The sequence below is a fragment of the Sinohyriopsis cumingii genome, chromosome 11, assembly GCF_028554795.1.
Source record: "Sinohyriopsis cumingii isolate HCF-2022 chromosome 11, ASM2855479v2, whole genome shotgun sequence".
NCBI lineage: Eukaryota > Metazoa > Mollusca > Bivalvia > Unionida > Unionidae > Sinohyriopsis > Sinohyriopsis cumingii.
Window position 1 is genome coordinate 34061029 of NC_142971.1, and position 24226 is coordinate 34085254.

A 24226-nucleotide genomic window follows, 5' to 3' on the forward strand; every position below is an offset into this window, starting at 1 on the left:
AGCATGGTATACCTGTAGATCATCACTAGATAGTGTGTTGCATAGCAGATTGGGGGAGCTCATCAGGGCTAAGGTCACAGTTCAGTGATTTTTGTTTTCCATTTCAAGTGGTTTTAGGCACTCAACTTTACCAATGTCTGACATCTCACCTCTGTCCACATGGGCTCAAGTCTTGAGAGAGAGAAAGCTTGCCAGTGGTTTCCCATGTGTTAGTGTTTCTTTTGGGTTTTTTCCCACAACCAGATATACTGGCTGCTGTATATAGATATCATGTGCTGAATAATAACATTGAACCACAGAAACAACATTACACTTTCCCTTTTGCTCTTTAACTGGAAAACTATTTGAGAGTAAAGGATGAAACTTGGTATACATAGACAGCATCACTTAAAGGTGTATCATGTACCAGACTTAGTTGCATATCTTCAAGGTCAGAGTCACGGTGCAATATTTTGTTCATCGGACTTACTCTCCTGCTTTTGAGCTATTAAAGCATGGCACACTTGTACATCGTTACTAGAAGGCGAGTCATTATTCATTTTTTTATGTTTGCATAACAAGTTCTTACTTTCTCTATAATATTTAAAAACTGTTTCATATTAACGGATAAAACTTGGTATATTTGTTCATCATCACTAGAAATTGTGTTGCATCCCACATTGAGAGTCCTATCTTCAAAGACAAAGTCACAGCTCAGTATTTTATATTTTCCTTCACACTTTATTATTGACTCTGTACTTTTTGCAGTTTGAGATTAAGTGATGCAGCTTGATGTGCTTTTTTCTCACCCATGTGACAGAAATCTAGTTTTGCTAACATTACTTGTTTATCTCAGTTGGGTTGTCCAAGCCAAGCTGTCTCAGTCATAGTGTCTATTCCCTAGGAACTACTTTTGAAAAGAAGAAACCCTTGTTCTGCTGTGTCTGATGGAGTTGTTTTAAATTCCAACAATAACAACAACATACATATAACAAAAAAAACATATGGCAACTTGAGGTCTCTTCAACTTTGAGAACACACCATATAAAACATTTTCAGAGACCGACACACAAGCACACAAAGTCGAGCTATTTGGTATCATGATAGAAACTATAGTTTATGCCACATACCATGGTGAAGTTTATCTTATCTGTTGACCTAACTCCAGAAATTTTCTGGTCAGCACCATTAAATGTAGCTAAAAGTACCTAATTAGTTTTAAATACTTCATGTGAAATTAATTAGATACTATTATCTACATTTAATGACGCTGACCTGAAAATTTACTGAGCTATAGATAGAATGAAATTTGTGATGCTGTGTGTAATGAACTACAACAGAAAACACTGTTCCAGGCACACAGACTGTACACATCACTGACTATAAAAATTAAAAATCCAAACTTGCTAAAGAGCTACCACAAAGACCACAATAACTAGAAATGTATTATATCATATCTGCGTTCTTCAAACTTTATCAAACAAAAGTGGTTCATTCATCAGTCTACATGCTATTCCACAAGAGAATGCTCAGGTGGCCTAAGTGGTTAGAGCATCTGCCATGGATGTGGGATGTGGTGGGTTCAAACCCCAGCCAAGTTATACCAAAGATTTATAAAAATGGTACTCACAGCTGCAGCTGCCTGACTCATCATTTAGAGGTTAGTGTTAAGACTGGTCTGCCTAGTGTCAGGATAATGTGAATGGGTGGGACATGATGCTACATGTCTGCGGCATGATGCCCCAGTGATAGACCACTATAAACTGCCACACTACAAACATTGTAGTGATATGACTGATTTTTTTAAAAAGCTACATTAAAAAATCTAAATCACACACTATTCCACAAGATTTCCATTTAGCAATTCTGCACCAGTGATAGCAACAATTGCCGTAGTTCCACAAAAGAAAATATTTATTTCCAAGAATATCACGAATTAGAAATCCCCTCCATGACTACATATTTAGTTAGAAATGTATGGTAGTCTGTACCCAGTATTGTAATGTGTCATTCCATTGCCTACCGTAAACTTTTTCCAAATTAGAATTGATGAAAGTTAAAAGTTATCCGTATAAAATATATGAATTACTTATTATTTTCTTAAGACACCCATCAAGTAAATTTGATAATAGAGTAGTAACATCAAATTGTTTTATGTTTCTATATTTTCTTTTATAGAACTAGTTTACTTAGGGTGACATGTCGCCCCATTGCCCTGATTAAATATTCGTATAAATACACAGTACTGTAGCACACTAGCGGATAGCTTGAGATGCTTGTTTTGCAATACTTCCGACACCAAACAATTATACCTTTCTTCTTAATTTTTATTCCCTTTTTCTAAGAACAGCATATTAGCTAGATACTACTTAGATAATTATTCAGATTTTCATGAAAGATTACAAAATCGGATGACCTTTATAGTTGTTGTTGTTGTTGTTGTAGGGTTTAACCCCATTTTCAGCACAGGAAAGGCTATACATGGCAGCCAGTATAATTGGTGGAGGAAGAACCCTGGAAAACCACGGGAAGAACCACCGACCCACGAGAAGCTACTGGCATGCTTTCTCATGTATCCACGTTAGCCGAGCCTGAGACTTGAACCCACGCAGACAGAGGTGAGATGGCAGTGATCTGGAACAGTGAGCGCTTAATTGTAATACTTCAATCCTGGATATGTATATATGCACAGATTTGTATAAGACTTTATCCACATGACACTTTATTTAAAAAATTTCACACTGTATCAGTAGTGTCACTAATTAAATGTGTACAGTAAAAGATTAGCTATCCCAACTCATCATGAGACATTGACATTGTTCTGATAATTCCTGACCAGATAAATAAACAAATAAATGCCAGGTCAAGGAGGCACTCCAGATAAGGAAGCTTATTAGAGCTTAGGACTAGTAATCCAAAGGTTGTGGGCTCAATACCTGCCCGGGCCAAGTACATTGTCTACCTCCGTTTGTCCTTGGGATGGGGACTTGGCTTTTATTTCCTCAGCAATATATCGGTATATACAAATAAAGCACTGAAATTCCTATGAAACAACCAGTCAAATAACCTATAACACCAGATGAAGGTTTAAATGATTGGCTGAATCATATCTTTAGTGCTTTGAAAAATGATTCTTATTTAAAAATTTCATATTTACAGGTAACTATTTAGGACAAGAAGAGAAATTATTTTCATATTTCCATTTTTTGTTAAGAGTTTATTACATCATTATTTTCAATATTTCGAGGTCACCAGTATGGATTTTGAGAACCAGCAAGAGTGCAAGGTGTGAGGTTTTATTGTCAGTTCCCCTTTCCCTTTTCCATTTTTGCACAGGTCATACAATATATACATGTATACTGCACAGCTTTATAGCAATAAACAATACACAATTGCTTTGCACTGCTGATGTCCCAGAACTAAGCCCCAGGCTGGACATTTTTTAGGTTAAGCAGTCACCAATACAGATTCTGGACCATGTTTCACTCATTTTATTGAAATTTTGCCTCAAACTCGAATTTTGCATATTTCTCATATTATTTTATAATGAGATTGAATACAAAGTCAAACTGTAGCCATCAGGTATTGAAAGCCATTAAAATACTTTTACATAACACAAATTTTACTTTAAGAAGTTAGATATGGCTTTCAAAATCAGGATTACAAAATTTAAGATCATGATTTTACACATGAAAAATTTATGTTTTTGCTGAACTTGTATAGAAATAACTATCTCACCAATGTGCTTCATCCTCCGTGTGTAATGTCTTGTGGAAACAGTTTACCATTTTGTCAGTTTCAAAATCAGACTGTTTTTCCCTTCAATCATATTTTACTGTTGTTTATATTTCTTGAAAGAGAGGATGCTAAATGTAAAACCGCTTAAATTGTGAGTTATTTTTTACAGTGATATGTTCCACCATACCATATGCAATACAACACCAAAACAGAATCTTGCCATTTTAATTGTTATGTCAGTAATGTGCTGTTACCCCTGTGAAGTGTGTGTGTGTGTGTGTGTGTGTGCCATTTTAAATTTTATGTTAGTAATGAATGTGCTGTTTACCCTTGTGAAGTGTGTGTGTGTATGGGCCGTTTTAAATTTTATATCAGTAATGAATGTGCTACGTACCCCTGCAAAGTGTGTATGTGCATGTGTGTGTGCATGGACACACACACTCACAAAAACATACTATCAAATATTTCATCTGGACAACTGTTACCTCATTCTGACCTTAATCTACATCAAATTACCATCCATATCTAAAGTATAAAAATGTAATTTAATATTACTATGTAGTTATAAATTCCTCTGGAATTGTTTCAAATGTTAATATAATTCACTAGTGACCTATAATGAATTGAAAATTTAGAAAAATATTTTAATCTTTAATTAAAGGAGTTTTTTTTACAGTAATTAAAAGGACTATGCATACCATTATGTTTTTATATAAATTAGTACCACTTTAACCACACAGGCTGTCCATATTTTTCAACACATATACTTTAATTACAGTTTCACATTCCAGAAAGTGTTTCTATCTTATGCATCTTGGAATACAGTAGAAATACAGAATTTATGAGAAATAAGTACATGTATATGGATGTGAATACAAGTGGATGACAACATCTGCATATTTTGTGTGAATACTGCCATGTACAAGAAGGATTTGGTCCTTTCAACAAAGGTGGTTGTACAGCAAACACAACAATTATCTTATTCTGTATGGAAAATATGTATTAATGGGTGCAGAATTTATCATCATTGTTTAAATTCCCGTAATTTATTTGTAAAAATAAATATGATAATTCAAAAGAAAACAGTCATTGCTAGAGTACAAGTAACGGGAGGATGTACATTTTTACAAATTTCCTTTCAGATTTTTTTTATTGTTGCTAAATTGATGCCTATTGTAGAACTCTTAATGCAGGTTGAAAGGTTATAGACAGTGTTGACATAGATTTGTATGCATATCAAGTTCTGTACATTGTATTCTCATTTAACTTTTAAACACCTGTATTTTTTGTGGATATAACTACCTCTAATGTCAGATATATTTGCTTTTGTGATTATTTCAGGCTTTTCATTTGAATGCAGTTTATGTCACTCTTCTATGCATTGGTTTCAGATTGCTGGGAAGCTCATAATTGATCTTAATGAAGAAGGCGTTTTTGCAGAACCTGCAGAATCAGATGATCGACGATTTATCTTCCAAATCAATTCAGCCAAGCTTAAAAAGTGAGAAGTTGTCAAAATATCATATCCTTCCTAATTTTTCTTAAAATTTATGAGAAAAGCAGACAGTGTGGTAATTTTTCCTTTGATAGTGGTAATGTCATTCACAATGTCAGCTTCAGTTTTCAGATGTACTGAAAGCACTTATGGGATGATCTTGTCTATTATCCATTGCCTGTCCATCTATTAGCTATGGGATGATCTCTTGTCTGTTATCCATTGCCTTTCCATCTATTAGCTATGGGATGATCTTGTCTGTTATCCATTTCCTGTCCGTCTATTAGCTATGGGATGATCTCTTGTCTGTTATCCATTGCCTGTCCATCTATTAGCTATGGGATGATCTTGTCTGTTATCCGTTGCCTGTCTATCTATTAGCTATGGGATGATCTCTTGTATGTTATCCATTTCCTGTCCATCTATTGGCTATGTGATGATGTCTTGTCTGTTATCCATTGCCTGTCCATCTATTAGCTATAGCATGATCTCTTGACTGTTATCCATTGCCTATTCATCTGTTAGCTCAATTTTGTTATCACTACTACTCCTGAACTAAACTACTTGGAAGACTACCTTAAAATTGTACACTTTAACCCCATGGTTTAGTTGGGCCATCTTGAAAATCTTGTTATTACTTTTCCTCCTGAATGCATGGTCATATCAGCATGGGGTTTAAACTAAAATACTTTTTAAGATGTCAAGTTGGTCCTAAATAACAACAGTACCAATCTGTCATTATTCATTGTGATTGCCATGGCAGCTATCTTGCAAATGTAGATATCACTAAACCTCCTGAACAGACGGTCAAAATCATCAAGGAGTATACACTCAAAGAATTCTTGTGATGTTTAGCTGATCCTAAAACTGGTGTCTGTCTGTCATCAAATATGGCCACCTTTGCAGCTATCTTAAAAATCAGCATCCATTTTGAAAATCTTGTAAGTGCTACTTCAGAATGGAAAGTCCTATCTTAAAATATTGTTATCCCTACTCCTTTCTGAATAGATGGGTATATCAACATGGGGTTTTACAAATAGACTTTCTATGACACCTAGTTGGTCTTAAATGAAAATTGTGCCAGTTGTATATCCAATATGACTGCCATAAAAAATTTGTTGTCACTACTCCCACCTAATGGATGATCATTATGAAATGGAGTATTCACCGACTGACATTAGACAATGTCTGCTTTATCCTAAAGTTTAATGGTGCCAATCTGATATCCAATATTTACACCACAGCGGTTATTTTGAAAACCTTGTTATTGTGGAAAATATCATAAATGGTTTCAGCAGTTGACAGTTAAAAGTAAGAAATGGTCTTATCTTGAATTCTTGTAAATTCTTTTCATCTAGTAGAGCATCAGTCCCTCTGAGGGATTTTATGTTAAGGCTATGCTTAATATGTTTCATGTGATTATATTTCCTTGACATCATCGTGAATTCTGTTTGTTCTTGGGATGTCTCGGTATAAAGCAAGGCTTTATCCTGCAATATACTTGCAATATAAAGGCTCCTTTTGAGCTTGGGATTAAGACTACATGTTTTTAAGTCTGGACTCCACATGCAGACCATGTCCTTTTTGTTTCAACAGCCTAGCATGGGTCTTAATATTAAGTCTGGACTTGAGACATTAAACTTAAGAGTAAGTTCAGAGTTAAGATCTGTTGGAGAAATTTAGGTCAAGTCCAAATTTCACCAGTAAAACTTCAATTTGGATTTAAGTCATAATGCAGCAGTCTAATTAGCTAAAATTTAAGTCTAACTTAAAGTCAACCAATCAGATGTGTTGAGTCTGATCATAAGTTTAAAATGTCTGTTGCAAAACTGTGGCTAGTAAATCTGAAATATTTGTGCTTATGAAAGCAGAAAACCGGTAAAGGATTTACATGCCAACTTGTACATGTATTTTATTTAAATATATTTTGAAAATTACAATTAAAAAGTAATGAGGTTACTGATGAAAATATACTACTCTGAATATTTAAATTTAATTTTTGTGTTGATAAACAACTTTTTAGTATATTCTAATAGTTTAAAATCCTTTTTCTTTCTGCAATAATAAGACACATTTGTCACTCATTCCAAGTGTAACTGTCATCAATGCTTGTTCAGGTTTTATTTGAAGTTTTTCAAAATCAAAATTCCTAACCCTTTAAGGGATTGCTCTCTTATTTGGACTGTAGAATCAGTAAGCATCACCCTTTGTCAGCAGCCCCTCTGTGTCACCCATCTCAAGGTAAAACATCTTAGTTAACATTTTGGATAAAGTATTTCCTCGAGACAGAAGATTTCAACCTCTAAAGGGATTGGTTTTGAACTGCAATTGTTGATTCAGTAAGTATGGACCTTTTCTCTCCATACATCTGCATTATACAGTGAAACAGAAAAAACACCATTCTTGTTTACTGTTTGTATAATTTGGAAATCATGTACATCATATATTTACTGCCAACCCCTGAAAATAGCAAGGAGTGATTAAATTATAACTTTTAAGTGAAGTAATTTCTGGTATTTAAATTGGTTTTAGCTGTGGTAGCAGCTGTACTTAGAATTTCAGTTTTAATGAAGAGTGTCTGTCCTGGTTAAGGAAAAAATGTTCTCAGGTATTTGAAGTGAGCTACTTAAGTAGATCACATTCTCATGATTTTTATTTTAAGTTTATCTGCTGTTTAGAAATTAGGCAAGTATGTTTTAGAAATGCTGAATGAGAAAAATGAAACAATTCAACTTAGTTTGCTTTGATATTTTTCATCTAGGTCTGTGGGATTACAAGCTGAAAATGAAAGGGAGAGGGATGAGGTATGAATTGTCAAAGATCTATCATGTTAACTCCTTTCTGATCTTATTAATGACACAAAACAAGATTTTCCAATCACATCCATAAATTTATATACATACACTTAGGTACACTTCGCTGTATCATCACTATTTAATAAGGGTAGCACATTTCAGCTTTAAAATATGTGGTCTTGAAATTAATAAATGAATTTTATTGCTCCAATACAGTTCCATTTCCTTGTAAGTAAGTATAGTTTTTATTATAATGACATAGACATACAATATATATAATACATTAAGCAGTATGGATGAAAAGTAGCACTTTGCTTCATGGACCTGCAAGTCACTTTAAATACAGTCAAACCTATACTAACAGTCACCGAGTTTAGTGATCACCTGGTCACAACAACCATTCTAATTTCCCCCTTGGCAAATTTCCTATATAAATGTTACATAATCAGTGGTCACCTGTCCTCCATGGCCAGGTGTTTCTTAACCAAGCAGTGGATTGACCCTGCCTTCCTTGGCCACAAGAGCATATCAGCAGTGACCACTCCAAGTTTGCAAATTAAGCTTCTTTTGTATAATGAGCAAGGCTTGGTATACATAAATGTATATTACTTGAATCAATGTTTAAACATTTCAGATTTGGATTGTACTTACTGTAATACAGTAAAACTCAAAGGTTTCTGAAGAAACCAGATTCATCCAGCAGAGAGCACATATTGACATGGTAGTTGCATGATACAGCAAAGCCATGGTTGACACATGCTCTATTCAGGGTTCCCACGCTACTGAGAAATCTGGAAAAAGTCGGGAGAAATGATAATTTTTTTCCTGACCATGAAAAGTCCTTGAATTTTGCAAATATTGATGAAAGTTGGGAAAGACCCAGGAACTTTCCCCCACAACTTGATGCCCGAAACAATTACGTAGTTGTGTTGTAACTGAATTGATCATGAGTTAAATTTATTGAGTTCTAACGAGAATATTGGGAGGTTGCAGTATGGATAATTTGGGTGCTTGCCATAAATATATTTGTTGAGACAATGCAAATGCTGAGTATATTAGATTTGTCTGGTAGACTTTTTGTTTCACAGACAGTTCAATATCTGTAACTTTTTTTATATGGAAGGTCTGAAAACCAGTCAAGCATCACAAGAGGCCAAATCATAGCTGCTTTGCGGATGGTCTAGGAAACTTAAAATCATTGTCTTTAATCTGCTGAAAGACAATGAAACTAATGCGTTCATGAAATTTTGATTGCTAGTCACACTAGCACACAGAATCTCACAACCGTCATTTTCAAATATTGTAGAGGAATTTTTTCTAATGAAAGTCACTGGTTGTAATAAGAAAACTAATGAAAGAGCAAAAAATTCTCTATATTTATTCCGAGACCAACTTCCGGAGTTTTATTGTATGACATGACTATCATGTTGATGTGCTCTCTCACGCAGGGAGCATACGAAACGGGGAACCAGACTACTCTGTTTAATGAATCAGACTGGCCAAGTTTCTTGTAGTTGTTCTCGAAATAAATATGTTGAGAATTATGTATTCTTTCTGGTTTTTACAAAAGTTATCAGACTTTCATTTAATTTAATTGAAATTTTGTACAACAACATTAAAATGGAGTTTGCTGTTGATATCACGTGACTAATGGACTTCCATTGTCGTTGTTTGAGAGTTGTGGAGTCATGTGACCATTAATGCAAATGGTGAGTACCGGGTCAGGTTGTATCTATGCCTAGTTTCGTCTAGTCTGTCAGTGGATTAAAGACAGCGATTATAATACTTGCCATTTTTAAGAAAATAAATGATTTTCCTTTCGATTTCATCCAGGTATACATTGATATAACACAGTTTACATCTTATAGGCCCTCTTGTAAACTCTTACAGTGGCGACAGATTCCAAATTTTTTATATGTAATTGCTCTGAACCCACACTTCATCCTAAATGTCCAAATGTGAAAAATTGGGTTGGAATATTCAGCGGAAACCAGGATTAGAAAAATTTTGAATCTCTGAGCTGAACTTTGGTGCAAAACTATTACACAGTGACATGTAGCTTGAAGCATTGGTTTCAGATCTTAAATGGAACGCAGGAGAAATGGGAAATTATCGTCCCTTTTATTATACATTAGGAGACGATAAGAGCCCATGTATCAATACAGGTTTTGGGACTGGTTTATTGAACTACAAAAAGACAAGTTGATTTTACAGAAAATTCAGTCCTTCTTTATACAACAATATATAATTTTGAAGGTCTTTTGTCAAAATTGAAATCAACCCTTTTGTAAATGTCTTTTAATTAATGGAATTTTTAACCAAGTTGTCATAAGGAGTTTAGGTTGGTTGAAAAATCTTGTTTGAGATTTTATTGGCACATAAATTCAAGGTTAAACTTTTTTTGTTGGAAGATAAGATTCAGATACTTTGCATTTATTGGTTTTGTTTTTCATACTGTGATAGGAAATGTTTGAAAGGAAACAAAATCATTTATGCTCATTATATTGTTTCCATGTAGCAATGCCAATTTATAGGAATATAATCAGATTTGTTTCGTGTGACTCATTTTGTGCTTTTGTTTGTGATCATCTTTTCTGATACACAGTGTGACCCCGCCATAACGTGCTCCACAATAATGCGAATTCAGATATAACGTGATTGTGGCATGGCTCCCAAAAGTTTGTATATTCATTTGCACATGAAAAAATACTTTTTGTTCAAAGTACGTGAAATAGTGTATAAAAAATCTATTATCATTTTGGGGAAGAGATCTGGTATGAATTCGAATATAATATGATTGTGGCATGGTTCCTGAAATTTTAAATACATGTACATATAGAGCCAACAATTAGTGCTAGTGAGAAGGCAGAAACAGACTTACTTCACTTCCTAATCCACCAGAAGTGTAAAACGTTCAGTGGAAATCCACAAATTGTCTATTCCTTTTTAAATGTTTTGGTTTTCTTTCACTTTTAAGTTTAGCACAAGATCGTAAACTTTACTGAAATGATTCAGTGTAAGTCACTTTTTATTTACGTCCTACGTACTATAACTTTCATCAAAATTGTATTAAAACAAACATTTTTAGCAACACTAATTTTGTTATTTTTCCATCTTATCCTTCCTATGAAAACCCCATAACCATGTCCTGAAGTAAATGTTTTCACCAGGTCCAGTATTTTTCCTTTAATTTTCTCTATTTCCATACAGATACGTTTGTCCATTTACATAATGAAGGAAATATTTCCTGCATATATTTTATTTGCATGTTCTTTTAATGCTGTATATAGCAATAGTAATATTTTTCAATCAGATTCAAAATTATAATCAGGTTTAACATACAGATAAATCATGCTGCTATAGCAGGTACTCATAACATTTTTTTTTACAGGGATAGACGATAAATTAAATTCATTGTTTGCAAGCTCTCACATTAGTGCAACAGGTGTAAGCTTATTAAGCATTTCCAGTCAGTGAATCTGCTTTCATTATTGATTTTTTTTCATTTGTACATATATGTAGCAAAATTTGGATGATTCTTTGGATTTTTACCTAAATTATCAGATATATTCAACTAGTTAACATAAATAGCGGTAAGTATTCAACTAGTTAACATAAATAGCGGTAAGCTGTTAGCCCAACATGCTGATTGGGAGGAGTTGTTAAGTCTTGAATTTGTTTCATTAAATGAATCATTCTAATTATTGTATTCTGTGCACACATTTACAGATTTTGGTAAATGATGTGGCCTTTTCTTGGCGTTTATCCACTCTAATTTCAATCTGGACCATGTGAATAGTTACAGTCTGGAGTGCTATGTTTATCTAACTCCATGGACACCTTGGTGGATTTTCATCATCAAGTATATATAAAATAAGATTTTATATAATATCACTCTATTTCGGCCAGTTTTCCTGAAGTTTCCCAATCAGCCAGAAATTACTGTCTTTTGCACAGTAAAATTTTAAAAGGAAAAGTCAGCTGAGGTAATTCATTAATTCCGAATCTTCCCCCAAGAAAGTATGTCAAAGTGGCATTATTCCTGTTGGTTTTTCAGGTAATAAAGAATACAATCTTGATTTTTGTTTGTTTGATCATGTTGTATTGTTACTCCTGTTTGTGCCATTGAATTCAGACCTCAGACTCAAGATGCTTTTATTTATATTGTAATCTTCAGAATATTTCTTTTTTCAGTGGATTTCTGCAATAAACAATATAGTAAGAGGTGGAGGATTTGTGAAAGGAATAAAGAACACTCAGGCAGCTCCTGAACCTAAGAAAAAGGTTGTATTTTTTAATATGTTATTTTAATAATATTATAGCTTCATTCAGTATTTTTTAGGATAGTATGAATGATCTAAAAGTGAAAAAAGAACTTTCAAACGGGGGGGTCATAGTTATGTTCACATCATACATCAGTCATTGAAAGTGCTTTTTTTAATGTTAAAAGATGACATATTTATCTTTTTTTCCTCCATCATATTGCAGCATAATCATACATTTTTCATTTTTTTAAGTTATTCATCTACATCATCATCTAGTAAGTTGTGTCACAGTCTTTATTTTTTTTTTGTTCATTAGTGTAAGTATACCTTTAGAAATTTATAACAAAGTATGAGCTATAGTCATATACTGTTAGTATTTGAAGTAATTAAACATAAAATTGATGGATAGTCAGTGAGAAACATGAGTAAAAATGCTCTAGGATGGTCTTGTATCCATGTTGTACCATGAATTCACTTTTTGTGTGGGAGCCTGATCTTCATGGCATTTGTGATTTATACAAACTGCAAATCTGAAAACCCAACAAACAACAGTCTTGAAGTAGAAAGGATACAACTCCTCAAATCCACAAATATAAGTACTGACATATCATTTTTCTTAAAACTAAGATAATTCATCTAAAAAAATGAGTTAACAGTACCTTTTTTGCAATTAGAATTGGAAATTTTAAATGAGCTTTTTATATGAGGCACCTGTTCTTTTTTATATGAGGCACCTGTTCTTTCTTTTAAAAATAATTGTATCACCTGTGATAGGATAATGAGACACAGGTATCAGTTTTCATTGGTGATGGTTGTAGTGATAGCATAATGAGACACAGGTATCACTTTTCATTGGTGATCATTGTAGTGATGTCAACAATATCAAAGTTTTGCAGTTTTTGGAAAGTAAGATGCATAAAGATACAAATAAGCACACTGATGTAGGTGAGACACAAGACCAGATTTCACAAAAATTCTCAGAATTTTTTTCAGATTGAAGTGTATTATCATGGTACTGATAATTCTGATAATATTGGAATTTTTGTGAAAGGTAGTTACAGGATAAAGGATTAATTATAACACTTTAATTTTAGAATTGTACACGGGGAGCCCTTCGACTCTATAAAAGAATGTTGGAGAAATTCCTAAAATTTGAAGAAATTGTTAAGTTTTCTCAGAGATAAAACAATAATATGCATGATACACTGCTCTATTGATTACTCGCACCCTAAGTTGTGAACCTGCTAATAATGCTGTCTGGCATGGAAACTGTTTTTTTTTTTTTTTTTTTCTAAAAGAAAATGTGTTAAAAAAATTCTCCCATCTGTACTGAATGTGTAGAAAATCAGTCATAAATGGTAAATGAAACCATATATCAGTCATTTCATTATCAAATATGGCGGGGCCCCGAGTGGCCGAGTGGTCTAAAGCGCTCTTCGTTACGGATCACTGCCATCTCACCTATGTCTGCGGCGGTTCGAGTCTAAGATTCAGCCAATGTGGGCATGTGAGAAAGCTTGCCAGTAGCTTCTCGTGGGTCGGTGGTTCTTTCCGGGGTTTTCCGGGTTCTTCCTCCACCATTAATACTGGCCGCCATGTATAGCCCTATCGTGCTGAAAAATGGCGTTAAACCCCACAACAACAACAACAACAACAATCAAATATGGCAGTTAGTGCCCAAAAGGTTAAAATCATCATGAAATTCTAACAAGAATTCAAATATTTTTTCTTAGATTTTATTTGAAAAATATTTCTCAATACACTGTAAATAATAATATATGGTATGGTAGCGATCAATGAAAAATTCCAGCAACATTGAAAGAAATGAACACAGATATGTCTTGTCAGGTGAAATTTATGTTGAATCTTTTAATTCTGCTTCAGTGTAAACTGTACAGCCATGGCATTCTCTCTTTTATTAAAACATGAAATGAGTCGATCAGACATTACATTGATCTACAACTTGGAGAAGTGGTTGTTGCATTGTATAAATCGATAACCATATTTTAATCCTGAATGAGTACTTAATGGTCAGTGAAAAACCAGGCAGTAAGATGGACATTATAAAATCTCAGTCTGAGGACAATTTTTTTTAGATATTTAAGGAAACTGTGGTCAAGTTCTGTGAGAAAATTGTTTAAGCTTTGTTTCCTTTCCATGGGGTTTTCTATTTTGCTTGTTACAAGGATAAAAGTAATGTTAAGATTTATATAGCATTATACTTAATTTGCACACTTTTACACTCTAAGATTGTCAGAAACTGAAATACATTTAAATGCCTGAACTTAATGTCCCAATTATCCTAGCTAATACTAAGTTGGAAAGTGTTAGGCCCCCAAAACAGTGGTGTTCACCTCTTTATAATGCTGTTGATGTGAGCCATAAAGGTGATGTGTATTATAAGTGAGGGTACTTTATACTGAGTTATGTTCTTACAAGGTTTTATTATGATAGTACAAGATACAAATGGGGTACTGAATGAGGTGAAATAACATAATTGATTTGTATAAGGTATAAAGCAGAAATAAATTACACCACTATCTCGGTAGTCTGTGTTAAATTTTATATTGATGGCCTGGATACATGAAAATTAAGTGCAGTGATCTCTGCTTTACCTTTTTGGATTAAATGGGCTAATTTCATGTTTGATAATTCTGATCAAGTTGGCCTTGCTTTGAAAAATACATATGTTATCTTCATCACCTCATTTTACATTGATTGCCATATCTGTTTTTCATATTTAAAAAATTAGAAAAAGTTCTTTATAATCACTTTTATCATCGATTATATTGCAATTTAAGATTGTGACTAACAATTATCAGTTTTGTCTGAGAAGGTTGATAACATAAAGGTGTCCTTGCTTTGGTATGGATAAGGTAAAGGTCATGCATTAGTTGACTCTCATGGTAAACTCCTCACATGTCCCCCATGTATTGATATCACTACAATCTCACTAGGGTACCATGATACCACTACAATCTCACTAGGGTACCATGATATCACTACAATCTCACTAGGGTACCATGATATCACTACAATCTCACTAGGGTACCATGATATCACTACAATCTCATTCAGTAATGATAATCTGTTTTCAGTGATTTATCAGCAGGGTATTGAAAAGAAAAATACATTAGCAACGCAAACATATATCAACAACTTTATCCAGGTTACTCCCTCATTTGTTCACACTCGGGTAATGCATAAACTCACTTAAAATGTGACAATGGCTTTTTTTGTTCAGAAAATGTTATTAACAAGGTTATCAACTGGTGAAGGAATCAGTTAGTCTTCCTTTTGCAATATTCCTATCAAGCATATTCATAACATTTAAAAATATTACATACTCCAGTTATTTATAGATATTTCAAGGGATTTCAATTTAAATGAATGAAATAAAGAGAAATTTTACTGGCTAAAGTTCATGGTCTCATTGTACATTATGACAAGACAAGGTAACACAAGGCAGTAATGAATAATTTGACTGAGTCTGGTGTAATTTTGTGAACTGTAGAGAATTTTATAATCTTTCATTCAGTGTCCTACATGTCATTTAACAGAGTTTTTCATCTCCACCATTTTATAATTCATTAAATACATTACTTTATACCATTCAGAGGCTCTGACGTATTGTTTGTTAAAATTACTCATGATAGCACGTATGTTTTTTTACTGAGACAAATCTATGACTTGTTTTTTTTAGAAAATGTTATGATATTCAGGAATGAGACAAACATTTCAGTAAAAGTGCTTCTCATTTATTTTCTCTTATTCATTCAGAGTGCAATATCCAGTACAGTGCAATTGCCCTGTGCTGTTTCCTTTTATCAGTGGAAACAAGATGAAATCGAATTCATTTACTCTTTTTAAAAATGGATTGATGATTTGGCTTATACTGACATATAAGGGCCAAAATTTTAAGAATAATTTAGGACAGATTTATTGATGAGTTTGAATTCTGTGGTTTCTTAGTGCAAATGAAGTTATCAAACTTAATAGTATTACACTTGTGATGGATGATTACATGTGCTAAGTTTTACAAGGGAAGCAACTCCTTTTTAACAGTTTTGCACAAGTTTGGGTAGTGCATATAAACTTGATTTATGTACAGAAGAACTCATAACTTTTTAATAGAATGTATTAACTTCATACTTAAGTTTCATATTTAAAAAAATAGCAGTATATCTTAGAATAATACTCGGATATGAAAATATATATTACAGAATTTTAACATGCATAATGACATAAAAACCTCCACTCATCTCCACCTTTACGGTTAGCCATAATATTCAGTCAACCTCACTAGCTTATTATTTCATTCATGATGGGTCAGTGTTTTTGAACTACATCACTCACAATTCATCAAGAGAATGATGTATAGAGCAATGAAAAATTAAAATAAAATCAATTTAATCCGTGACTTTGAAGGTCAACAGTACACTGATGGACTTTGTAGTGAGAGAATACAGTATCAGGTTTCACTTACTTTTTAAAGTTCTTTACATTTTAAATCTATTGTGCAGGAGCGACACCCAAGCAGCTCAAGTGCATCACTCCAGCAATCAGAACCTGAGTCAGGTAGCCCAGATTCTAACAGGTAGGTCATAATGGGATTTAGTTATTAGTGGTAGGATGTCAGCTCTACTGTCATGCTTGTATGATCATCTTCTGGCAGTAATGCATGATGTAGTTATGCCAGCTGAACTTTATCTTCTCTGACAAAACTCCTGTTTTGAAGTAGATGTATTTTCATTTGCTTTTGCATAAAGTTTGATGACAGCAATGGATATACATTTTAAGTACACTGGCAAATCATTTGACTCCAGAAACGTATGTTGTGATTGATTTAGCCCAAACTATAAGTTTTTGAACAGTTTTGCTCCCAGATATCTGAACATCTTAAAAGATTATTATTAGTTTATGTCCAAAACATAAAGTAAGAACATTGATTGCAAATTATCAGAGGTCTGTGCTAAGTAGGTTTGAGATACTATGTTTAAACAACTTCAGCAGTCCTAAACTAACCAGAACTATATGGAAAAACTGTTACATGATTCATGATAAAGAGCATGGTGAGATGTTCAGTAAACTTTCATGAGATCGCAAGCATGAATAGGGATGTGGAAATAAGTCATTACTGGATAGGATCTGCTATATTTTCCTGTACAAGTTGAGTGGCAAGCTTGCTGTTACTTGAGAATGTGGGCTTTGATAATTCAGTGTTTTGATAGGGATTCACTCCTCAACTTTACAGCAAAATCAAACTCAGGTTTTGAAAGCTTACAATAAGTAAACCAGTTGCAATATTTGAACGCTCAAAAGATCAACAAATTTAGATACAGATGTTGGTTAAATAGTAATTTTTTAAGAACTGAACAAATATAAGACCTGTAGCAAGGCAGTTTTTTTAGAGTGAGTACACATTAATTTGAGTTACTTGAGTATTAAGCAGAGACTAAAAATTACAAACAACTCTTATACACACACTCAGACTAACTCAGAATTCCGACTTCAGGTTGGCTAATCTCAAATCACTTACCAATCAGTTGTCAGACTCATGAATTGTATCTGAATTTGAGTGCGAGAGTTCTTTGCGATTTTGAGCCTGGATTGCACAGTGGCATTACACACTCTTTGCACATCTGCATCCCAGGTTCAATCAATAGTGCAAGTACAGGAGATAGTTGTCACATATTCAGAGTCGATGTATTTCTTGTTTCTTCTGCCTAAAAACCATCACACACCTGTGCAATCAAGAATAGATTTTGTTAAGTTATGAAACTTGCAGACACATGTATATGAAATAAACAAGGTTTAATTAATAATTTTCCATCAACTTGCCCTGATGCCAGGATCTTTGTTTGGATATATATATATATATATATATATATATATATATATATATATATATAGATCAGTGTTAAAGTATGAAATGGGTCAAGACTGGTAGAAACGAGTGCAGTATACCTAGAGAGTAATGTTACAATTTGAAATGGGTCAAACCTGGTAGAAACGAGTGCAGTATACCTAGAGAGTCATGTTACAATTTGAAATGGGTCAAGCCTGGTAGAAATGAGTGCAATATACCTAGAGAGTCATGTTACAATTTGAAATGGGTCAAGCCTGGTAGAAACGAGTGCAGTATACCTAGAGAGTCATGTTACAATTTGAAATGGGTCAAGCCTGGTAGAAATGAGTGCAATATACCTAGAGAGTCATGTTACAATTTGAAATGGGTCAAGCCTGGTAGAAACGAGTGCAGTATACCTAGAGAGTCATGTTACAATTTGAAATGGGTCAAGCCTGGTAGAAATGAGTGCAATATACCTAGAGAGTCATGTTACAATTTGAAATGGGTCAAGCCTGGTAGAAACGAGTGCAGTATACCTGAGAGTCATGTTACAATTTGAAATGGGTCAAGCCTGGTAGAAACGAGTGCAGTATACCTAGAGAGTCATGTTACAATTTGAAATGGGTCAAGCCTGGTAGAAACGAGTGCAGTATACCTAGAGAGTCATGTTACAATTTGAAATGGGTCAAGCCTGGTAGAAACGAGTGCAGTATACCTAGAGAGTAATGTTACAATTTGAAATGGGTCAAGCCTGGTAGAAACGAGTGCATTATACCTAGAGAGTCATGTTACAATTTGAAATGGGTCAAGCCTGGTAGAAATGAGTGCAATATACCTAGAGAGTCATGTTACAATTTGAAATGGGTCAAACCTGGTAGAAACGAGTGCAGTATATCTAGAGAGTAATGTTACAATTTGAAATGGGTCAAGCCTGGTAGAAACGAGTGTGCAGTATACCTAGAGAGTCATGTTACAATTTGAAATGGGTCAAGCCTGGTAGAAACGAGTGCAGTATACCTAGAGAGTAATGTTACAATTTGAAATGGGTCAAGCCTGGTAGAAACGAGTGCAGTATACCTAGAGAGTCATGTTACAATTTGAAATGGGTCAAGCCTGGTAGAAATGAGTGCAATATACCTAGAAAGTCATGTTACAATTTGAAATGGGTCAAGCCTGGTAGAAACGAGTGCAGTATACCTAGAGAATCATGTTACAATTTGAAATGGGTCAAGCCTGGTAGAAACGAGTGCAGTATACCTAGAGAGTAATGTTACAATTTGAAATGGGTCAAGCCTGGTAGAAACGAGTGCAGTATACCTAGAGAGTCATGTTACAATTTGAAATGGGTCAAGCCTGGTAGAAATGAGTGCAATATACCTAGAGAGTCATGTTACAATTTGAAATGGGTCAAGCCTGGTAGAAACGAGTGCAGTATACCTAGAGAGTAATGTTACAATTTGAAATGGGTCAAGCCTGGTAGAAACAAGTGTGCAATATACCTAGAGAGTCATGTTACAATTTGAAATGGGTCAAGCCTGGTAGAAACGAGTGTGCAATATACCTAGAGAGTCATGTTACAATTTGAAATGGGTCAAGACTGGTAGAAATGACTACAGCTTCAGACATGTGTACTGGCTGAAATGTGTTGCACGTATTGACTGAACAGTTGTTAAAATTAAGCTGGAGAGATATGCAAGAAAAACAACAGCAGTGCCTGACATCATGGAAATGCTTTGCATATCAGACATGTACACTTTCTTCTTCAGTGTAAAGTAAGTGTTTATGTGTTGTGAATACTATCAAATTCTTCCATACATTTTGAACAGATACTATTTAAAGCAATGAATTTGTATTAGGAAAATTAGTTTTCTTTGCTTTCTTTTGAAAGTTTTTTTGTTCAGAATTTTGTATTATATAAACAGAAAACCAGAAACAAAGGTTTTTAAGACTGGACCACTGTGCAAATGATATGATGGACCAATGTACTCATGCTGGACCAGTGTACTCATGATATGCTGGACCAATGTACTCATGATATGATGGACCAATGTACTCAAGATATGCTGGACCAATGTACTCATGATATGATGGACCAGTGTACTCATGATATGATGGACCAGTGTACTCATGATATGCTGGACCATTTTGCATGATTTACTTAACCATAAGAGCTGACTTCACTGGATCCTAAACACTTAGCTGTAGAGATCACTTTTCCATGCTGTCAGTATGGGAGGTATATAATTGATTACATGCCATTATACAAATACAGTTACGTATTTCCTTGTGTGAATCAATGCTCTCGCACCATACAGTGTAGTCTTTGTGTAAGCTAGATACTTTTCGTTTGGTACTTGATCCAGTGTCTGTTGGTCACCATGGAGGTCTGTTCGTGTTTCATGAGCACTTTTCTAGTTATCAAATTGCCACAATCTCGGTATGTCCAGTGTATATCAGACCTGCTAACTCTTATGATTTTGCCATAAGTCTTATGAAAATTGTCCTTAAAATATAGACTTTCGGTATAAAAGCAACAACTATGGAAAAATGATCATTGCCAAAAAATCTGGAAAATTTGTTCATTTGTGTTTGATTTGGATCCGGGTTTCATATTAGAAGTACAGAAATTGGTAAGGAAATCAGAGTAACTTTTCAGCAGCACATCACACGCCTTTAACTGCACCTATTTGTTTATGCGAAGCGTCTGCATGATCAAACTGTTGATCATAGATTTTTTTATAAAATGGTGTCCAGCTAGCGATGCATGTTTAAGACAAAATGGAAAATAAGCCTCTTGAAATGTGTTAATAACACAAAAAATATAAAAAGGAATATTCAGGTTCTTATGAATAAAAGCTGGAAGGGACACAAGTATATTTATTGGACATCACATGCCAGTTTGAGTGTGTCTCAATATGATTGTCGTCGTCATTTGAAATGAAAAAGGAATTTCCAAGAATTAACATCAAGTTGAGAGACAGCAACAAGCCATTGAGTTTAATAGGGTTTGGAACTAAAATTTGTGCAACTGTATTAGTGGTAAATAAAGTCTACACGTAGTTTACAAACTTTTCAATTGAATGTAATGTTTATCGTCACTGCATGTTCCAAATACCAAGCTTTCATTATGTTTTCCAGTTTTACAATAGCAGTTTATGATATTTTGTTACACCTTACTGAAAACTGGTCAAACTTAAAGAAAAAAAATAAACTGCCATACTGAGACAGACTCATCAGGGTTGGCAGGTCTGGTATATGATTCTTATTTAAAATTTAATTAAATACAGTTAATTTTGTGCAAAGCCTCTACACAAATACTCGTAATGTATCTATTGTTTATTGATTACAGTACATAAGATAGATATTGCATGCCTAATCATGCATTCAGCTTGAATTCAGTACCTGGTAATAAAATCCACTTGAGAGACATAAACTCCTGAGGAAGAACATTGTGCCTCCTTATGGGTGAACACATTAGTGAAGGGGAAGAAAAGTATACACACTGTACAAATAATTTCATTATGGCATGCTGTTAAATAGCATGTGCTGAATGGCAGATTTGAAAGTATCCAGGTAGGGAGTTGTCAGTATAATTTCAGAAAGTTGGTTCCAATGAGCATGTGTTAGAGGATAAAGCAGATTGCTGGTAAATGTTGACCATACACTGGTACATGATGCACTTCTGCAAGTGGCTGTTTCTTGTAGATCTTACTAATGTTGGGGTCGATTGGTAGATGCCTGGTATGGCTACTGTCTTGTAGAGCTTACTGATGTTGGGGTCGATTGGTAGATGCCTGGTATGGCTACTGTCTTGTAGATCTTACTAATGTTGGGGTCGATTGGTAGATGCCTGGTATGGCTACTGTCTTGTAGATCTTACTAATGTTGGGGTTGATTGTTAGATGCCTGGTATGGCTACTGTCTTGTAGATCTTACTAATATTGGGGGTCAAATGGTAGATGCCTGGTATGGCTACCGTCTTGTAGATCTTACTAATGTTGGGGGTCGATTGGTAGATGCCTGGCATGGCTACTGTCTTGTTGATCTTACTAATGTTGGGGGTTGATTGGTAGATGCCTGGTATGGCTACATCTTGTAGATCTTACTAATGTTGGGGGTCAATTGGTAATGCCTGGTATGGCTACTGTCTTGTAGATCTTACTGATGCTCGGGGTTGATTGGAAGATGCTTGGTATGGCTATTGTCTTGTAGATCTTACTAATGCTGGGGGGTCAATTGGTAGATGCCTGGTATGGTTACTGTCTTGTAGATCTTAATAATGTTGGGGGTCGATTGGTAATGCCTGGTATGGCTACTGTCTTGTAGATCTTACTAATTATGGGGTTGATTGTTAGATGCCTGGTATGGCTACTGTCTTGTAGATCTTACTAATGTTGGGGTCAGTTGGTAGATGCCTGGTATGGCTACCGTCTTGTAGATCTTACTAATGTTGGGGTTCGATTGGTAGATGCCTGGTATGGCTACTGTCTTGTTGATCTTACTAATGTTGGGGGTTGATTGGTAGATGCCTGGTATGGCTAATGTCTTGTAGATCTTACTAATGTTGGGGGTTGATTGGTAATGCCTGGTATGGCTGCTGTCTTGTAGATCTTACTAATGCTCGGGGTTGATTGGTAGATGCTTGGTATGGCTACTGTCTTGTAGATCTTACTAATGCTGGGGGGTCGATTGGTAGATGCCTGGTATGGTTACTGTCTTGTAGATCTTAATAATGTTGGGGGTCGATTGGTAATGCCTGGTATGGCTACAGTCTTGTAGATCTTACTAATGTTGGGATCGATTGGTAGATTCCTGGTGTGGCTACTGTCTTGTAGATCTTACTAATGTTGGGGGTCGATTGGTAGATGCTTGGTATGACTACTGTCTTGTAGATCTTACTAATGCTGGGGTCAATTGGTAGATGCCTGGTATGGCTACTTTCTTGTAGATCTTACTAATGTTGGGGGTTGATTGGTAGATGCCTGGTATGGCTAATGTCTTGTAGATCTTACTAATGTTGGGGGTTGATTGGTAGATGCCTGGTATGGCTACTGTCTTGTAGATTTTACTAATGTTGGGGGTCGATTGGTAGATGCCTAGTATGGCTACTGTCTTGTAGATCTTACTAATGTTGGGGGTCAATTGGTAGATGCCTGGTGTGGCTACTGTCTTGTAGATTTTTCTAATGTTGGGGGTCAATTGGTTGATGCCTGGTATGGCTACCATCTTGTAGATCTTACTAATGTTGGGGGTCGATTGGTAGATGCCTGGTATGGCTACTGTCTTGTTGATCTTACTAATGTTGGGGGTTGATTGGTAGATGCCTGGTATGGCTACTGTCTTGTAGATCTTACTAATGTTGGGGGTCGATTGGTAATGCCTGGTATGGCTGCTGTCTTGTAGATCTTACTAATGCTCGGGGTTGATTGGTAGATGCTTGGTATGTCTACTGTCTTGTAGATCTTACTAATGCTGAGGGGTCGATTGGTAGATGCCTGGTATGGTTACTGTCTTGTAGATCTTAATAATGTTGGGGGTCGATTGGTAATGCCTGGTATGGCTACTGTCTTGTAGATCTTACTAATGTTGGGGTCGATTGGTAGACTCCTGGTGTGGCTACTGTCTTGTAGATCTTACTAATGTTGGGGGTCGATTGGTAGATGCCTGGTATGGCTAATGCCTTGTAGATCTTACTAATGTTGGGGGTTGATTGGTAGATGCCTGGTATGGCTACTGTCTTGTAGATTTTACTAATGTTGGGGGTCGATTGGTAGATGCCTAGTATGGCTACTGTCTTGTAGATCTTACTAATGTTGGGGGTCGATTGGTAGATGCCTGGTATGGCTACTGTCTTGTAGATTTTACTAATGTTGGGGGTCAATTGGTAGATGCCTGGTATGGCTACTGTCTTGTAGATTTTACTAATGTTGGGGGTCGATTGGTAGATGCCTGGTATGGCTACTGTCTTGTAGATTTTACTAATGTTGGGGGTTGATTGGTAGATGCCTGGTATGGCTACTGTCTTGTAGATTGTACTAATGTTGGGGTTGATTGGTAGATGCCTGGTATGGCTGCTGTCTTGTAGATCTTACTAATGCTGGGG

The 24226-nt window shown here is 35.1% G+C and overlaps 1 protein-coding gene across 5 annotated transcripts in view; it reads left to right on the forward strand.

Annotated features, from left to right (window-relative positions):
* The window catches only part of LOC149787888 (DCC-interacting protein 13-alpha-like), a 147867-nt gene that overhangs the window by 73613 nt on the left and 50028 nt on the right, over positions 1-24226 (forward strand). For 3 of the 5 annotated variants that reach the window (XM_089974133.1, XM_089974135.1, XM_089974134.1), the window contains exons 11-15: positions 3227-3265; positions 5109-5218; positions 7974-8016; positions 12202-12291; positions 16796-16869. In XM_089974133.1, the coding sequence (XP_089830259.1) occupies positions 3227-3265; positions 5109-5218; positions 7974-8016; positions 12202-12291; positions 16796-16869 (356 nt within the window). The remainder of the gene's footprint in view (positions 1-3226; positions 3266-5108; positions 5219-7973; positions 8017-12201; positions 12292-16795; positions 16870-24226) is intronic. The other 2 variants (XM_089974136.1, XM_089974137.1) reach the window with 1 other exon arrangement.